The sequence below is a fragment of the Indicator indicator genome, chromosome 32, assembly GCF_027791375.1.
Source record: "Indicator indicator isolate 239-I01 chromosome 32, UM_Iind_1.1, whole genome shotgun sequence".
In the NCBI taxonomy this organism is placed as follows: Eukaryota; Metazoa; Chordata; class Aves; order Piciformes; family Indicatoridae; genus Indicator; species Indicator indicator.
Genome location: NC_072041.1, coordinates 4,784,316 through 4,797,559, shown reverse-complemented (window position 1 = coordinate 4,797,559; position 13,244 = coordinate 4,784,316). Strand labels below are relative to the sequence as shown.

The 13,244-nt window shown below is 40.3% G+C and overlaps 1 protein-coding gene across 2 annotated transcripts in view; it reads right to left on the bottom strand.

The window, feature by feature from the left end:
* KIF1B (kinesin family member 1B) overlaps positions 1-13,244 on the bottom strand; it is an 80,668-nt gene that overhangs the window by 10,064 nt on the left and 57,360 nt on the right. For both annotated transcript variants that reach the window (XM_054395121.1, XM_054395122.1), the window contains 11 exons: positions 12,054-12,172; positions 10,073-10,158; positions 9,824-9,953; positions 9,333-9,492; positions 8,661-8,751; positions 7,974-8,092; positions 6,932-6,987; positions 4,089-4,197; positions 3,404-3,470; positions 1,946-2,030; positions 1,592-1,697 (listed from right to left, as the gene is read on the bottom strand). In XM_054395121.1, the coding sequence (XP_054251096.1) occupies positions 1,592-1,697; positions 1,946-2,030; positions 3,404-3,470; positions 4,089-4,197; positions 6,932-6,987; positions 7,974-8,092; positions 8,661-8,751; positions 9,333-9,492; positions 9,824-9,953; positions 10,073-10,158; positions 12,054-12,172 (1,128 nt within the window). The remainder of the gene's footprint in view (positions 1-1,591; positions 1,698-1,945; positions 2,031-3,403; positions 3,471-4,088; positions 4,198-6,931; positions 6,988-7,973; positions 8,093-8,660; positions 8,752-9,332; positions 9,493-9,823; positions 9,954-10,072; positions 10,159-12,053; positions 12,173-13,244) is intronic.

Sequence of the window (13,244 nt, the reverse complement as noted above, 5' to 3'; positions counted from 1 at the left end):
TGGAAGAGCTAAGAGTCCTGCTAACAGAACTCAGTAAAAGCTAAAAGGGAAGTGGCAGCAATACAAATGGGACATAAAGCATTCTCTTTTCAAGAATCTTTATGCACAAAGGAAGCAAACAGAAAATACCTAGGCATATCCTTATCAAGAAAGAGCCTGTAAAAACATAGAAAGAGCTTCAGTTAGTGCAGCCAAAAGCAGAACAGAAAAGCAACAGCTGAGAGGAACACAACAAGTGGACTTAAAAAAATAAAAAAGCAAACACCACACCAATCAGAAAAATCTGCAGACAATGAGCAAACCTAAGACATGTCCCTTACCAGGCTTCAATCTCACTCCACTACCCTGCCCTGCACTCATGCCACAGCTTAAACCTTGGCATTTTGTTAAGAGATGGTGAGCAGCTTCATTTCAAGCTCATCCCTTACCCAAGCAGCCTATTTAAAGGAAAACTACTGAGCTATGGAGGAATCTCTTGAAATTGCTAGAGAACAGGAAGTAAAGGGCTTCCCAACTGCAAATCCAATAGCATCAGACTGGAAACCAGCAGCAGTCTCCGTACATTCCAGTTATACTGATCCATTAATTCACTTGTCAGAGAGAGGCAGAGAACTGCTGAAGCCCTGTCACTGGTGCATTTACTGACACTAGGTGGCAGGAAGACATTCAGTTGGGAAGAGCAGTGTCCAGAATCCACCTTAATATCACAGTGGTATTTCAAAGTCCAAGCCTCTAATGGAGAAGGAAGGAGCCATTTCAGTGCTTGCAGGGCACCGCCTCCAGCATTCAGCAGCTGCAGCAGAGATGGGCTCCAGAACAACCCCCTCCCCTCCAGAAATGCTCTTCAGAGTTAAATTTCAGAGATATTCCTGCTTTGCACCAGCTAAGCAGAGCCAGGGAGTGGTCAAGTGACTCGGCTGATGTCAGAGCAGGGAGAGGCTGCGCAGCATTCGGCTTCACTGCCCTTTGTTGCAGACACTGAAGCGAAACAATGTGGAGTCTGACTGATCTTTACAGCAACGCTCCCTAATGAGCCAGAAGCTCTCAGACAGAGGCCCTGCTGTCGCCAAAATGACTGCAGTTACGTGGAACAGACACCCCCTTATTAGAACCAGAGTCAATTTGTGAAACATCTGTATAAATCCACAAATTATGAAGTTTAATTTACAAAGCATGGCTCTTGCTTAAATTGTCAGATGCTTGTTCCAGAAACAATACAAGTTCGTACACATCCATAAATATATCCAATATAGCTCTTGGAATTCAGTGCTACATTCTATCAACACACCTGGATGTCAATTTATATGTTCTGGGTTACATTCTGAGACTCCCTCAAACTGTTCATTTCTATCTTCCCTTTATGGTGCTTACACATGGAAACTAATTCATATGAATTATCAAGAAACCTTCTATGTAGAGGGTGGACTTCAGCTTCAGCAAGGATTTATGGTAATGTTCATTCTCTATCTGTATGCCCTGCACCTCAGGAATTCTACATTTAGTAATTGGCAACATTCCCAGCTTTCTGTCAATACCTCAGAGGTCAAAGAAATGTTAGGTTACTGCTAGAGTGCCCACTTTTGTCACTTACCTATTGGAGCTGTGAGAGGACTTCAGGTATTTTGCAGAGATAATATTCAAAGACAGAATAGCATCCACAGCAGCTTCATCTACCTCTGCTTTATTTCTTATACGCCCTGAAAAGGGTAGGAGAGGGAATCAGTTAAAACTAAATCTGAAACACAGAAGGAATTTGTTTTCCCCAATATCAGTTCAGACTATGTGATTAACTAGCAGCTGCAACTGCAAGTTGCAAAACTGAAGTTTTTCCTCTGTATCTTTTTCAAAATCCACCTCCACAAAGATGATAGAATCTACTCCAAGGAGAAATTATTATTTGTACTTTTCCTTCCTTACATAGCAAGATGCAAAACAAGAGACTCACCAACAACCAGCTCTCGCACATCTTTCCAGTGCAGCTCACTGCCCTTCTCATGGATAATGGTGACTGTGATTCTGCGCTGGATTCCCTGGTAGAGTTCAAAACCAAAACACTGGTGAAGTATTCACACACACAAACGCACACAAACATGGTCTACTTTGCACTTACACTGCAAAAATGAAGCAAATAATTTAAATTAGTCTGTAACTGTGTACAGGCATCTACGTATTTCAAGGCCCTCAAGTTAACTTAAAAGGAACACTATATACTTCTCAGTTCATGCAGAGGTTTTTTAATCTAAAATACTCCTGGAATTGATGCCATGTGTCAAAGAAGATACGTATGGTTCCAGGGATATATCAGAGGTGACCAAAAAAATCAAGCATATACTTGGGTAACGTGTGCTTATATACCTTTATGTTATATTAAAGTCTATGCAGCAAAACAAAAAGCGTATACACCAAAAGAAGTTACTAGAAAACAGCAGCTACTCATGGAGCTACTTTCCTTTGTCACATGTATGTGTTACAAGTCAAAATACAATAAAACTCTGTCATAACTCGGAAGAAGGTAAAATTCTAGAATAGAAACGAACACCACATCAGAAAAAGAATTCCCCCAGGTGTTGCCTGCAAGGGATTTCACTCCTCCAAACACAGAAGGCAGCCTCCAGAGAGAAGGTGCTTTGTGTGCAACTGTTTCAAAAGAAGCTGAAAAGCCTTTGCCTGTACCGTGGATTTGGCAAGGGAATTACAGAAGCTAGAATTATTCTGGTTTGAATGGGAAGTAAGTGACAAGAACACCAGTAAAACCAGAACACTTGTACTGATGTCTTTAGGGAAATGGCTAGAATACCACCATTATTCCTCAGCTAGAAGACCTGTTCCTATCATTTTAAGAAAGTCAGGAAATGCAAGTCACAGGTAGGCTCTATGAAAAGGAACTGAATTTGAGAGTAGAGAAAAATTATATAAACAATATTTAACTAGGATTATCTTTAGAATCTAGCTGAAGACAAATTATTATTAAGGATTATTACAGGCATTTAAAATGCACTGAGACATGCTCATTTTGTGGATCTGTCTCATAGCCACATCAGTGAGAAAGAACCAAGGAAAGTTAAGTTCATATGATCCTTCTGTGCCCTTGCCCTTGGTAGAGATGCTGGAGAGTACTGAAGGCACAAATCTGGTCCAAAGGTTCCTGCTTTTTTAAAGGCTTTCCTCTTTGATGAGTGGGATGCACACTGATAAGCAAACAGCAATATACTACAGGCCAAACATTCTCCTCATAGCCCAGAGCTAACAGACTAAGTACAGACTGAAAGATGACTGACCCTATAGCTATCATTAGACAGCTGTGTGGGAAAGGAGAAGACATGGAAGATGCAAAATCCAGTTATTAGCATTCTAACCCACCCCACAGAGATGAGCCTTGCTATTCTACAGCCTTCATTAGTACCTGGTGAAGCAGGAACGTCCCCTGACAGGGCAGGCCTCCAGTGTGGTCCACAATAGCAGGAATATACCTGTGTGAGACAGTCACATCAACAGGAAGGAAAGAAACTAGCTCAGGAACTTCACTGTGTTCTACTGCCAACAGCTACCTCTCCAATCACTATCTGAAGAAATAAGAGTGTTTCTACTGACTTTCAGACTAGACCTTTTATTACACCACAGCCTCAGTGCAATGTAGAAGTATCATATACTGCACTTCCAGTACTTCTGGAAAACTCTGTGGCACATAATCCCTAAAGATCTGTCAGGGGAAAACTTTCTCTGTAGCAGAGGTGAACATAAAATAGGGCCTGCTAGATGACTTCTGGAGCATAAAGTCTCTAGTGACCCAAAGAATTTAAAAACTCATGGCGCACACGGAAGTTTTTCCAGCACCTGTTCAGCTGGTGTTCCTGGGCTTTCAAAGTGGAAAGATTACTTCAAGTGGGAAAGAATGTCATTCTATCTCTTCAGCCCTTTTAATGGGATAGCAGCACCAGCAGAACTGCACTCAGTCACTACAAACCAGCCAAACCACTCCCCAATAATGATCGATAAACATCAGCCTGGTCTGAACAGAGCACAGGATAAAAGATCAAACTCTCATAAACCACCCTTCTTAAACCAGAAAAGATTAACACTGGACTTACTCTCCTGTTGGCTCCAACTCGCTGATCTCAAACCAGACCAGGAGGTCATATTTGCTCACGCTCTGGCCCAAGCTGGGTTTGCTCATAGTATTTAGCTTTGTAGCTGGCACTTGAAGAAATTAAAAAAAGGAAGAAGAAAAAAAAGAATGGTTTACAAAGACTGAACAAATAAAGCTCACCCTGGGGCTGACAAAAACCTGTCCTTTCAGTGTTCCTATGCATTCTGTGTACATTTGCAGACCACATCTTTTTCCATGTCACTTATTTCTCAAAAGTGTTGTCTTTTAAATCTAAGTCACAAGATTTTATTAAAGATTTTATTTAAAAATTAACAAAACCAAAGTTCACTCAAAAAGCTTGTAAAAACATGCAGTCTGTCTGGATCCACAGAAAGAGAGTTTCCTGAAATATGCATCAGTTACTTCATAGTTTATCAGTCTGTGGTTTACAATTTGTGATTATAAATCAGTCTGTGATTTACAAAAAACAGTTTGTGATTTACAATTGCTTTGGTCTGTTCACCTGCAGTGTTACCCATAAAGTACATTTCCCTTTCCTCATGTAAGAAAAAAATAAATAAACCAACAACTTATAATTTCAGTCTTCACTTATCTTCATATTACCAACTGCTAGTCTCCTGTATCAGATTAGGCAAGATAACATATGTGTGAAAAGGCTGAACAGGACTTACTCCAGGGCCACAAAAAGCAAAGTTTCTGAGCTCCTTATGCTTTGGTATTAGTCATTGCTACTGGCCAGATCCTCTCCAATTCCTTCCACACAAATGCAGGGATAAACCATGTTATGAAAATAATGGGACAGCTGAAATTCCAGCAATAACCTGATATTCCTCCACACACATTCACTTGACATCCTTTAGCTGTCATTACATGACTTCTCTTATCTGTTCATTCATTTCAGGTTTGCAAATGGGAACATTCTAAAAGCTTAGCTCCTGTGTACTCTAAGAGGTATTTTTGTAACTCTGGAATAGCTTTTCCATTTTTTCTCCTTTCACGTATTAAATTCATTGCTTTTATTAAGCCAAATAACTATTCTCCCTTCCAGCCTTTCTAAGCCACATTCTTCCCTTGCTCAAGACTTCTTAAGATTCTCCTATCTTCACACCTCTATTTATCCTTCAGCTTCTACCATGATTTAATTTCCCATACACTGGAAGGGCGTAACAGTCCCTAGTTAAAAATGTCCTTACAGGTGTGCTTGTGTAGTCTCTTTTTAAAGAGCAAAAAGTGAATTCTGTTTCTTTTTCTGGGTAAAAGAGCATCCCCCTCAGAGAACCAGTTCTTGTAAAACGTGGCCAAGAGCACTACAACTCTCTCGTGCGGGGTCAAGAGCTTCAATGTCATCATTTACTCTCCTCACTCATTACTCAGGGTAGTCATTGTTTTACACCCATCACACCAGGTAGATGCACATGAACTCATCACAGCTGGACTCAGTGCTGTTGGTAGCAAGAAAAGCATCAAACACAGAAGTCACTCAAGTTTATTGCTGAGCACAGAACTCAGAAGCCCAAAAGAGAGGAAAAAAAAAAAAAACAAACCCAAAACCCAGAAAGATTTAACTAAACATGAAGGGTGGATGTAGAAGTTCTCATGGGCTTGCTCTGGCACAATTTATAACCAGTGTGTTGTCCTGTGGGTTTTTTTAGTAAAACAGAACACACATGTAAGTGAGGAACATGCACTGTTAGTAGCAGAAAAAAAAAAAAAAAAAAAGATGAGCAGAAAAGGAAACCTATATAGAACACAACAGGATGTTTCCTCTACAGCTGGCTCGGTTTTATATGCAGCATCTCTCATCCCAGTATCACAAAACTATGTACAGAACACATACCCAGAAAAACAATCAGAGGGCCAGAAATAGATCCAGTGACACAGAAAAATGTGTGATGCCTAGCACACTGGAGCTTATAGACTATATATGGTTCTCTCTAGACCGAAACTTAAGCACAGCATCTTCCTTTCATGATCATGACCATGGGAGTTTCTGTCCCAAGAATACTCCATGATAAAGGAAGAAGGAATTCTGAAGGATGTTTTCAAACTACTTCTACATCTACTACAGATCAAGTTCGGCTACTAACCATCTCGTTTAGGAGCCCGCTCACTCTGACAACTGGGAACAGGCAGAAAGAGAAAAGGTGGCAGCTGGTCAGTTCCATCCTGGAAAGCAGCCACAGCAGAGGAGGCAAGCACGTTGGCATGCTCGGACAGTGTGTTCAGCACATGCACGTTTACATAGCCAGACATAAGATACCTAATCAACAAAATTTTTCTTTCATGGTCTGCAAAGGGAATGGAACACACACACAAAACAAAAAAAAAAAAAGGATGGTAGAAAAATGCAAGTGAGAGAAAGTTGGAGAAGGGAGAAATTAAAAGGTGAAATGGAAAAAACCCACCAAAGAGCTCAGCATGCATTAATTATTACAATTAAGCAAAGAAAGCCAAGGATCATGTCAACAAGAGCGACTCACTAAACAAGAATGTTAGAGAGCAAAAAGATGAAACTGTTAATGAATAAGCACATTTCCAGTCAAGTGCTCAGTAAGCACATAGAGCCAGGTCTCATGGAATATGGTCAACACCTCAGGAATGAAATTCTACCCTTTAATGAACCAACAAGCACTTCTGCAAAAGGAGGTTGAAAAGAACACAGAAAAAGGAAGGTAACCAGCAAAACCAGAACTAGTGCCCTTTGCAACCTTCACTCCATCACATTTCTTGGTGTCCTGAACAGCTTCAGAAAACATTATCCTACTGCAACCTTCACTTGCAGTTGGAGACACCTAATGTACAGAACTAGAGAACTGTTCTCACCTGGCTTTGAGAGTGGCATAGGGGGAGGGAAGAATCTTCGGGAAGGCTGTGGAGGGCTACAGAGAAAAGCAAAGAGTTAGCCAAACGGAGGCAGCTAAACATAAGAAATATCCAAACCCACGCAAGTATATGTACATACAGACACACAGAATACAGTTCTTCCACCTGTTTTTGTCTCTAGAAATACCCTCACAATCCCTTGAAGACAGGCAAATATCACCTGTCAGGAAAACATGTAGACTCAGCACGCTTCTCAGACTACCAAAGTCCTTTTTCTAATCTAATTAACTCTTGCTGGCAGTAAAAAAAAAAAAAACCAAAACAAAGCAACCTTACCATTTCCAACTGCTCCACGCCTAACTCTGCACTAAAAATTTATGTAGGTAACAGGCATTTCCCAAAATAACTTAAGGGAAAGGAACAAGCCTCAGCTGGCATTTCTTCCTAAAACCAGCACATGCTTCCTCTGCAGCTGCTGCCTGCAGCAGGAGGGCTAACCAGGCCAAAGAGTCCAGACAACAGCCTCTTCCCTTAGGCTGGGAATATGATGACACTAAAGGTCCTTTCCCTGATCCCAAAACTTTAAATGCTCAGGAGCTTTGGCACAAGCATGTCAAAAGGTTGAGAGCATTTTGTTTTCTCTCTAAATTTCTCTTGTCTTTTGTCATCCTACCTTTATGCATCAGGTCACCTGCCCTGAGGGAATGCCACGTCTTGGAGCACTTAAAATGTTTACCCCAAACACACTGAGATCACTACTGAAGTTCTGAGTTTAATATTCTACCACAACAGATTTGGTGAGGTGGATGCAGCTGTATTGGCAAAAGAGATTTCCATGTTTGAGAACAATTCCATTACTCAGTAACGAGACTACACTGGGTAAATAGGTCGCTGCCAGCAACCTTACCCCAGCCCCATACAGGAATCCTGCTGGTGAGGGTGTGGCTACATAATTCAGGAGTATAAGAAAGTACAGCCTGAACTGCAGAGCTATCCTGAGCACCATCACAAACAGCTTTCATGCCAGAGTAGTGAACAATACCTGTTGAGATCCTGTCCTTGCAGGTGGAGAGGATGCTGCTGATAATGTCCAAAGACTTCAAACACAATAGGCTTTGTTTTGATGTACTCCACAAATGATTCCGTCACTTCCACAGCAATCTGTTAGGCAAAGTATGGAAACAAATGAGACATACAAGAAGGAAACCTTTTATGTGTGAATTTTAGGAGTTTATTTTTCGTATGGATTAGCACCACTCCCAGCAAAAGCTATTGTATTCCTTTTTTGATTTAGGCATTCATTCTGCTCTTGATACTGGAGAAAATGAAAGCTTCAGTATCAGGCATTTTAAAGTAGGAGAAGAGGGGGCTCCATGTAGCCAAAGCATTACACAATGCATAAAAATAGATATACACAGTCCTACTTAGAGCATCAGCACAGCTATTCACAAATATTTTATTTCCTGAATTCTGCACTGCTGTCATTGCACATCCAGAAAGGAAACAGGGAAGGCAGGAAGCAGAGATGAAACTGAAGAGTTAAAGTTGCCACACAATCATTCTGCATTTTGTTCTCCCTTGGGAATTACATCATTCACCTGATTACTCCTCCTACTAAAAATTCCCCTTGCCCCACCCTTCCCACACACCTCTTGAGTTTCACAAGGAGGACACAAACAACTCCCAGTGCTAAAACAGGCACTTACTATTCATTTCAAGTTTTACTTACATTCTGCACATGGTAAAACCCAAGGGGAGTCCCACGACCATTGTTTTTCAGAGGTTCTGTTGAGAAAGCCTCATCATGACGATGTAAAAAGCTTTCAAGAAGAAAGAATAAAAATAATAAAAATAAATCACCACAGAACAGTTTAGTGAGGATTGCTGTGCTGTGAACCCAGTACTGAAAGAAACCCAACAATTTATTGTGCTAGAATTTTAGAAGGAGTTCAGTGAATGCCCAAATCTTTGGGATTACAATTCCTGTACTTATTCTGTACCTTTATTACTCCCACTTTTCATTCCCTTTCTTAAGAAACTAAGCCAAAGCACACTTTCACTTGAGAGCTACTCATTTACTCAAGGGTCATACAGCTTTCATTCCCATTGAGTTTATGTACAATCTAATATAGAGTTTTTCACATCGAAAGCCATTATCAAGCAAAAACTTAAGATATGTATAATTAGTAATTTAAGAGTACACTCTGATTCTTAACTCCATTCTGCAAGAGCTTCTTCCTTAACACCACAGCAACACAAAGCAGGTACCGGCTTATAATAGGAATTCCAGTGACTGACAAGGTATTTTTCTCTGCTATACCACACTGCCACCAATTTGAAAAGCTCTCAATCTCTTCATCAAGCCATTAACTGCCTAATGCAAATAAGGACAAATTCTTACTTGAACTGGCAGAAAATATCTGCGTATTCAGGAAGGATGCCGCTGGCTTGCAGCACTGTCACACGGAAGGTGAACACACTACCCAGTTTCAAGTGATCACCAATTTCCTCAGTGAATCCTTCCATAGTCATCTTTCCATCCAAAGTGGCTGACTTCAAGTCTTAGGGAGACACAAACATCACATATCAAATCACTTTTTTTTTTCTCTTTTCTTTTCTTAAAAGACTCCTTCAGACAACAGTTTATTCCCATCACACTTTGGTTTTGGTTTGAACACAAATTATTTGCTGATAATCCAAAGATGCAAACAGCTGGGAACATTTTTTCTACACAGTTCTTCAAACTACTAAGTCCAGTATCCCTTACACACAACCCATCAGTTGCACCTCTCCCTACCTGTCATATTCTGGAAGGACACTCAACCCCTTCCTATCACTGACTGAAAGTGTCCTAGATATTCCTGAAGTTCTCCAATACTATTTCTTCCTTACCTAGATCATTCATTCTGTTGATCTCCTCTGGAGAAGTGGTAACATCAGAGTTCTGTCCTTGCCCTTCCACAATTCTTAATTCCTCCAGTGACAGCCCAGAGCGAGTCATTGCAACTGAAGAAAAATCACTCTGAAAAATTAAATGAAGCGGCATGTAACAGACTCCTGCAGCTTCTGGTTTTGTCATTCCTTTCTTCCCTTTAATGCTTACTCAATAAAACCTAACTCAATGTTAACAGTTCTACTTACCTTATCAAAATATTCATTGTCAAATGAAATTTTAGCTGTGCCGGACTGTCGGATACCAGATCCATAATCTGGGGCTTCTTCATCAGCTAAAAAAAATAGGTAAAGAAAAAAAAAATGAGGAGAAGGAAAGCCCCACCAGAGATACCTAAACGAAAATTCTGATTATAATGGAAACCAGTCCATAAAGCAGGAAAGGCTTGATTCCAGTCAGATTAGAACAGGTGCTGGAAAACACCCTAGCAGAAATCTGTCCTTCATGAACTCCAGTGTGGGCAAACAGTAAGGCAAGCTGTGTTCATCAGGAATATATATAACTCCAGAGAATTCTGGAAGTAAAACAACTTTATACTCACTTTGATTATTTATTTACTTCAGATCATTAAACCTGAGGCAAATGAACATACCATAATACAACAACCCCGTATGGGAATGTAAAGTTCCACTGATTTAAACTGCCACCTAAAATTCTGTAGCCATCAGCTAAGCAGTAACACCAGCAAAGCCTCACAAGCACATGCTGTAATTCTGAAAGGCAGCTCTGTCCCTACAGTCTGTCCATTGAGCCTCCTCCTCTTTGTTGGGAGAAACAACAAAGAGACCTGGTTCAAGGCCAGATAGCTTTTTCACAGTAAATGCACGCTTGCAGGGGAGATCCCAAGATTCAGAAAGTGTTTCAAAGCTTCATTCAGGGACCAAATAGTGCCCTGGCCCTGTTTCAAGAGATGTCCCCAGTTCAATTTCTATCAGCTGTGGTGCATTCTGTTTATTTGTATGGATGAATAGAATATTTATATGGAAATATTTGGTTAATGCTCAGGAGACCAAACTAGAAATGAGGCTTTTGTACAAATCAAAATAGATCTGATTTCACTTGCTGGTTTACTCCCTGCTAGAGTGATTCTTCAATATCTTCAGAGTCTGAGTTTTCATTATACATTCCCATGGACAGTGAAACTTCCAGGGCTACCATACCTAAACAATAGAGAAATGCTGGCAGTTAGCTACTGCTAGAAAGGACAGCAGGAAGTATCTGCTCTGACCAGCATGGACAGGACATGGCTAAGTACCAGCTCCCATAGAATCATAAGATTGCTCTGGTTGGAAAAAACCTTTAAGATCACAGAATCATTTTGGTTGGACAAGTCCAGCCATTCTCTAACTCTAGTCTGGTGCTAAACCATGTCCCTCAGCACCACACCTCTGTGTCTCATCTCACACTGGGGAAGTATAAAAGATTAGCAGCTGACCAGCAGACCGCAGTTAAGCTCTGACACAGGATCGAACTGTCACTGTGTGAGAGTGAAGAAGTTACCATTCCCAGATGCTTACCCTTCTCTTCTGAAAGGCTGATAATTTTTGGTGATTAAACAGCATGGTAAAGCAGCCTCAACACATTTTAGCGAGGCAACGAAACGGAAAATTGCTGCTGACTTCTGTTTATACTATGCTGGAAACAGTCTGCTCAGGAATTTCTTCTTGTTATTCAGTTAGTGAACCGAGGAGCAGATTTCTTTGCATTATTTAAAAGGACAGTTTGAGAAGAGCAAACACTTGGTGTATTTAACTTTTCTGCAAGTCAACACACCTATCAAACTTGCACATACCCTTGTCCACTGTTTGCACTGGATGCCAGAAAAAAAAAAATCTTTGCTTTAGTTTTAGCTTTAGACTTACTGACACTAGTCAGCCCTTCCACTGCTTCCACTGTCTTAAAAGTTGCCAGGTATAACCCTCAGCAGTCAACACCATCATTTAAAAATGCTTATTTCAAGATTTATTTGTGCTTGGTCCATATGAATCACACCAATGAAAAAAAAAATGTCAAAAGCAAGTTAACAACAAAGGACAAGTGTTCTCTGCAACACTAAAATCATTCAGGTTTGAGGATGAGAGAATGGTTTGATTTGTTTGCCTGGTTTTTGAAGCTATAGCTACTCACAGTGTATCAGAGTTGCAGTGTAAAGCTCTCAGAGTATCTCACCTGCTATAGCTTGTACTGCTACTCGCAAAAATCCTCGTACTTCTCCTTTCTCACTAACAACAGCTACTCTGTGGATAAGAGGTACTGGGTACAGCAGATTGCTCAGGTATACAAATGCCCTGGAAGGAAGGAAAGAGAACACAAATGGTATTAGGCAATCATCTGCAAAACCAGACTGCAGCATTTGGTTGGCTAATGGCACATTCAAATCTTCAGTCTGCTTTAGTCCATCTAGGAGACCTGTGCTGTGGTCATGAATCCACATTATCCACACAGGGTTCTGCAGCAGTGTCAAAGCTAAGTGAAGCCATAAAATGCTCTAAAACAGAGTAATACTGGTGAGACAGGGCTAGTATTAGCGAGTTACAAAACATATGAAGGAGACAATTTAAGATGATGGCTTTAAAGAAGGTAATTTTAGATGCACTACAGTTATAAATGGAGCTGTTAGCAAGATGGCAGAAGTCTACTAAGGAGCTACTGATTACCAACGATTTTTTGAGTTTTCCATCCCATGAGTATAGTTTGAAGTGATAGATTAAAAGGGAATTCATCTACTCTGTTCACACAGCCTCAAATATTTTACTGAGCATATGAACTCTTCAGCACAGACTGACTGAATGTTTTTTCTCCTCTCTGTGTATCTGACATCACTGTACACAGAATAATCAGAAATCCCCAGTAAACCATAAGTCATCTCTTAGGTTTCTTGGAAGATTCACTGAGTGTATGGGTAGTGGAAGACTGACAGCCTTCCCAGCTAAATATCTTCAGGAGTGTTATGTTTACTTATTTCTAAAAATACAAACCAAACCACAGAACACAACAGTACTCTTGAGCAATCATTTAGAAATTACAGTTTACAACAGGAAAAGCAGCATTTAGGAAGATCTTATTAAAGTTCTATACAAATAGGGTCTATTTTGGAACAGTAAGTTAGTTTTATTGTACAGTTTTTTAATTCAAAGTTGAGACTAATGCTACCAAGTTATTTTATATTTTTGCAGTGAATTGTACAAGTTGTTAAAACACCACACTTCAGGGTGATTAGCTTGAGCAAAACTTCAAATGTTGAGCTGCCTAACAGGTCAGGTAAAGAGAGGCTCTCAACAAGGGGGAAAAAGGGAAGGCTTTATTTATTAACGAACTGTTTCAGAGTTCAGGAGAGTACTGAGATGCCGAGAAGTTTAA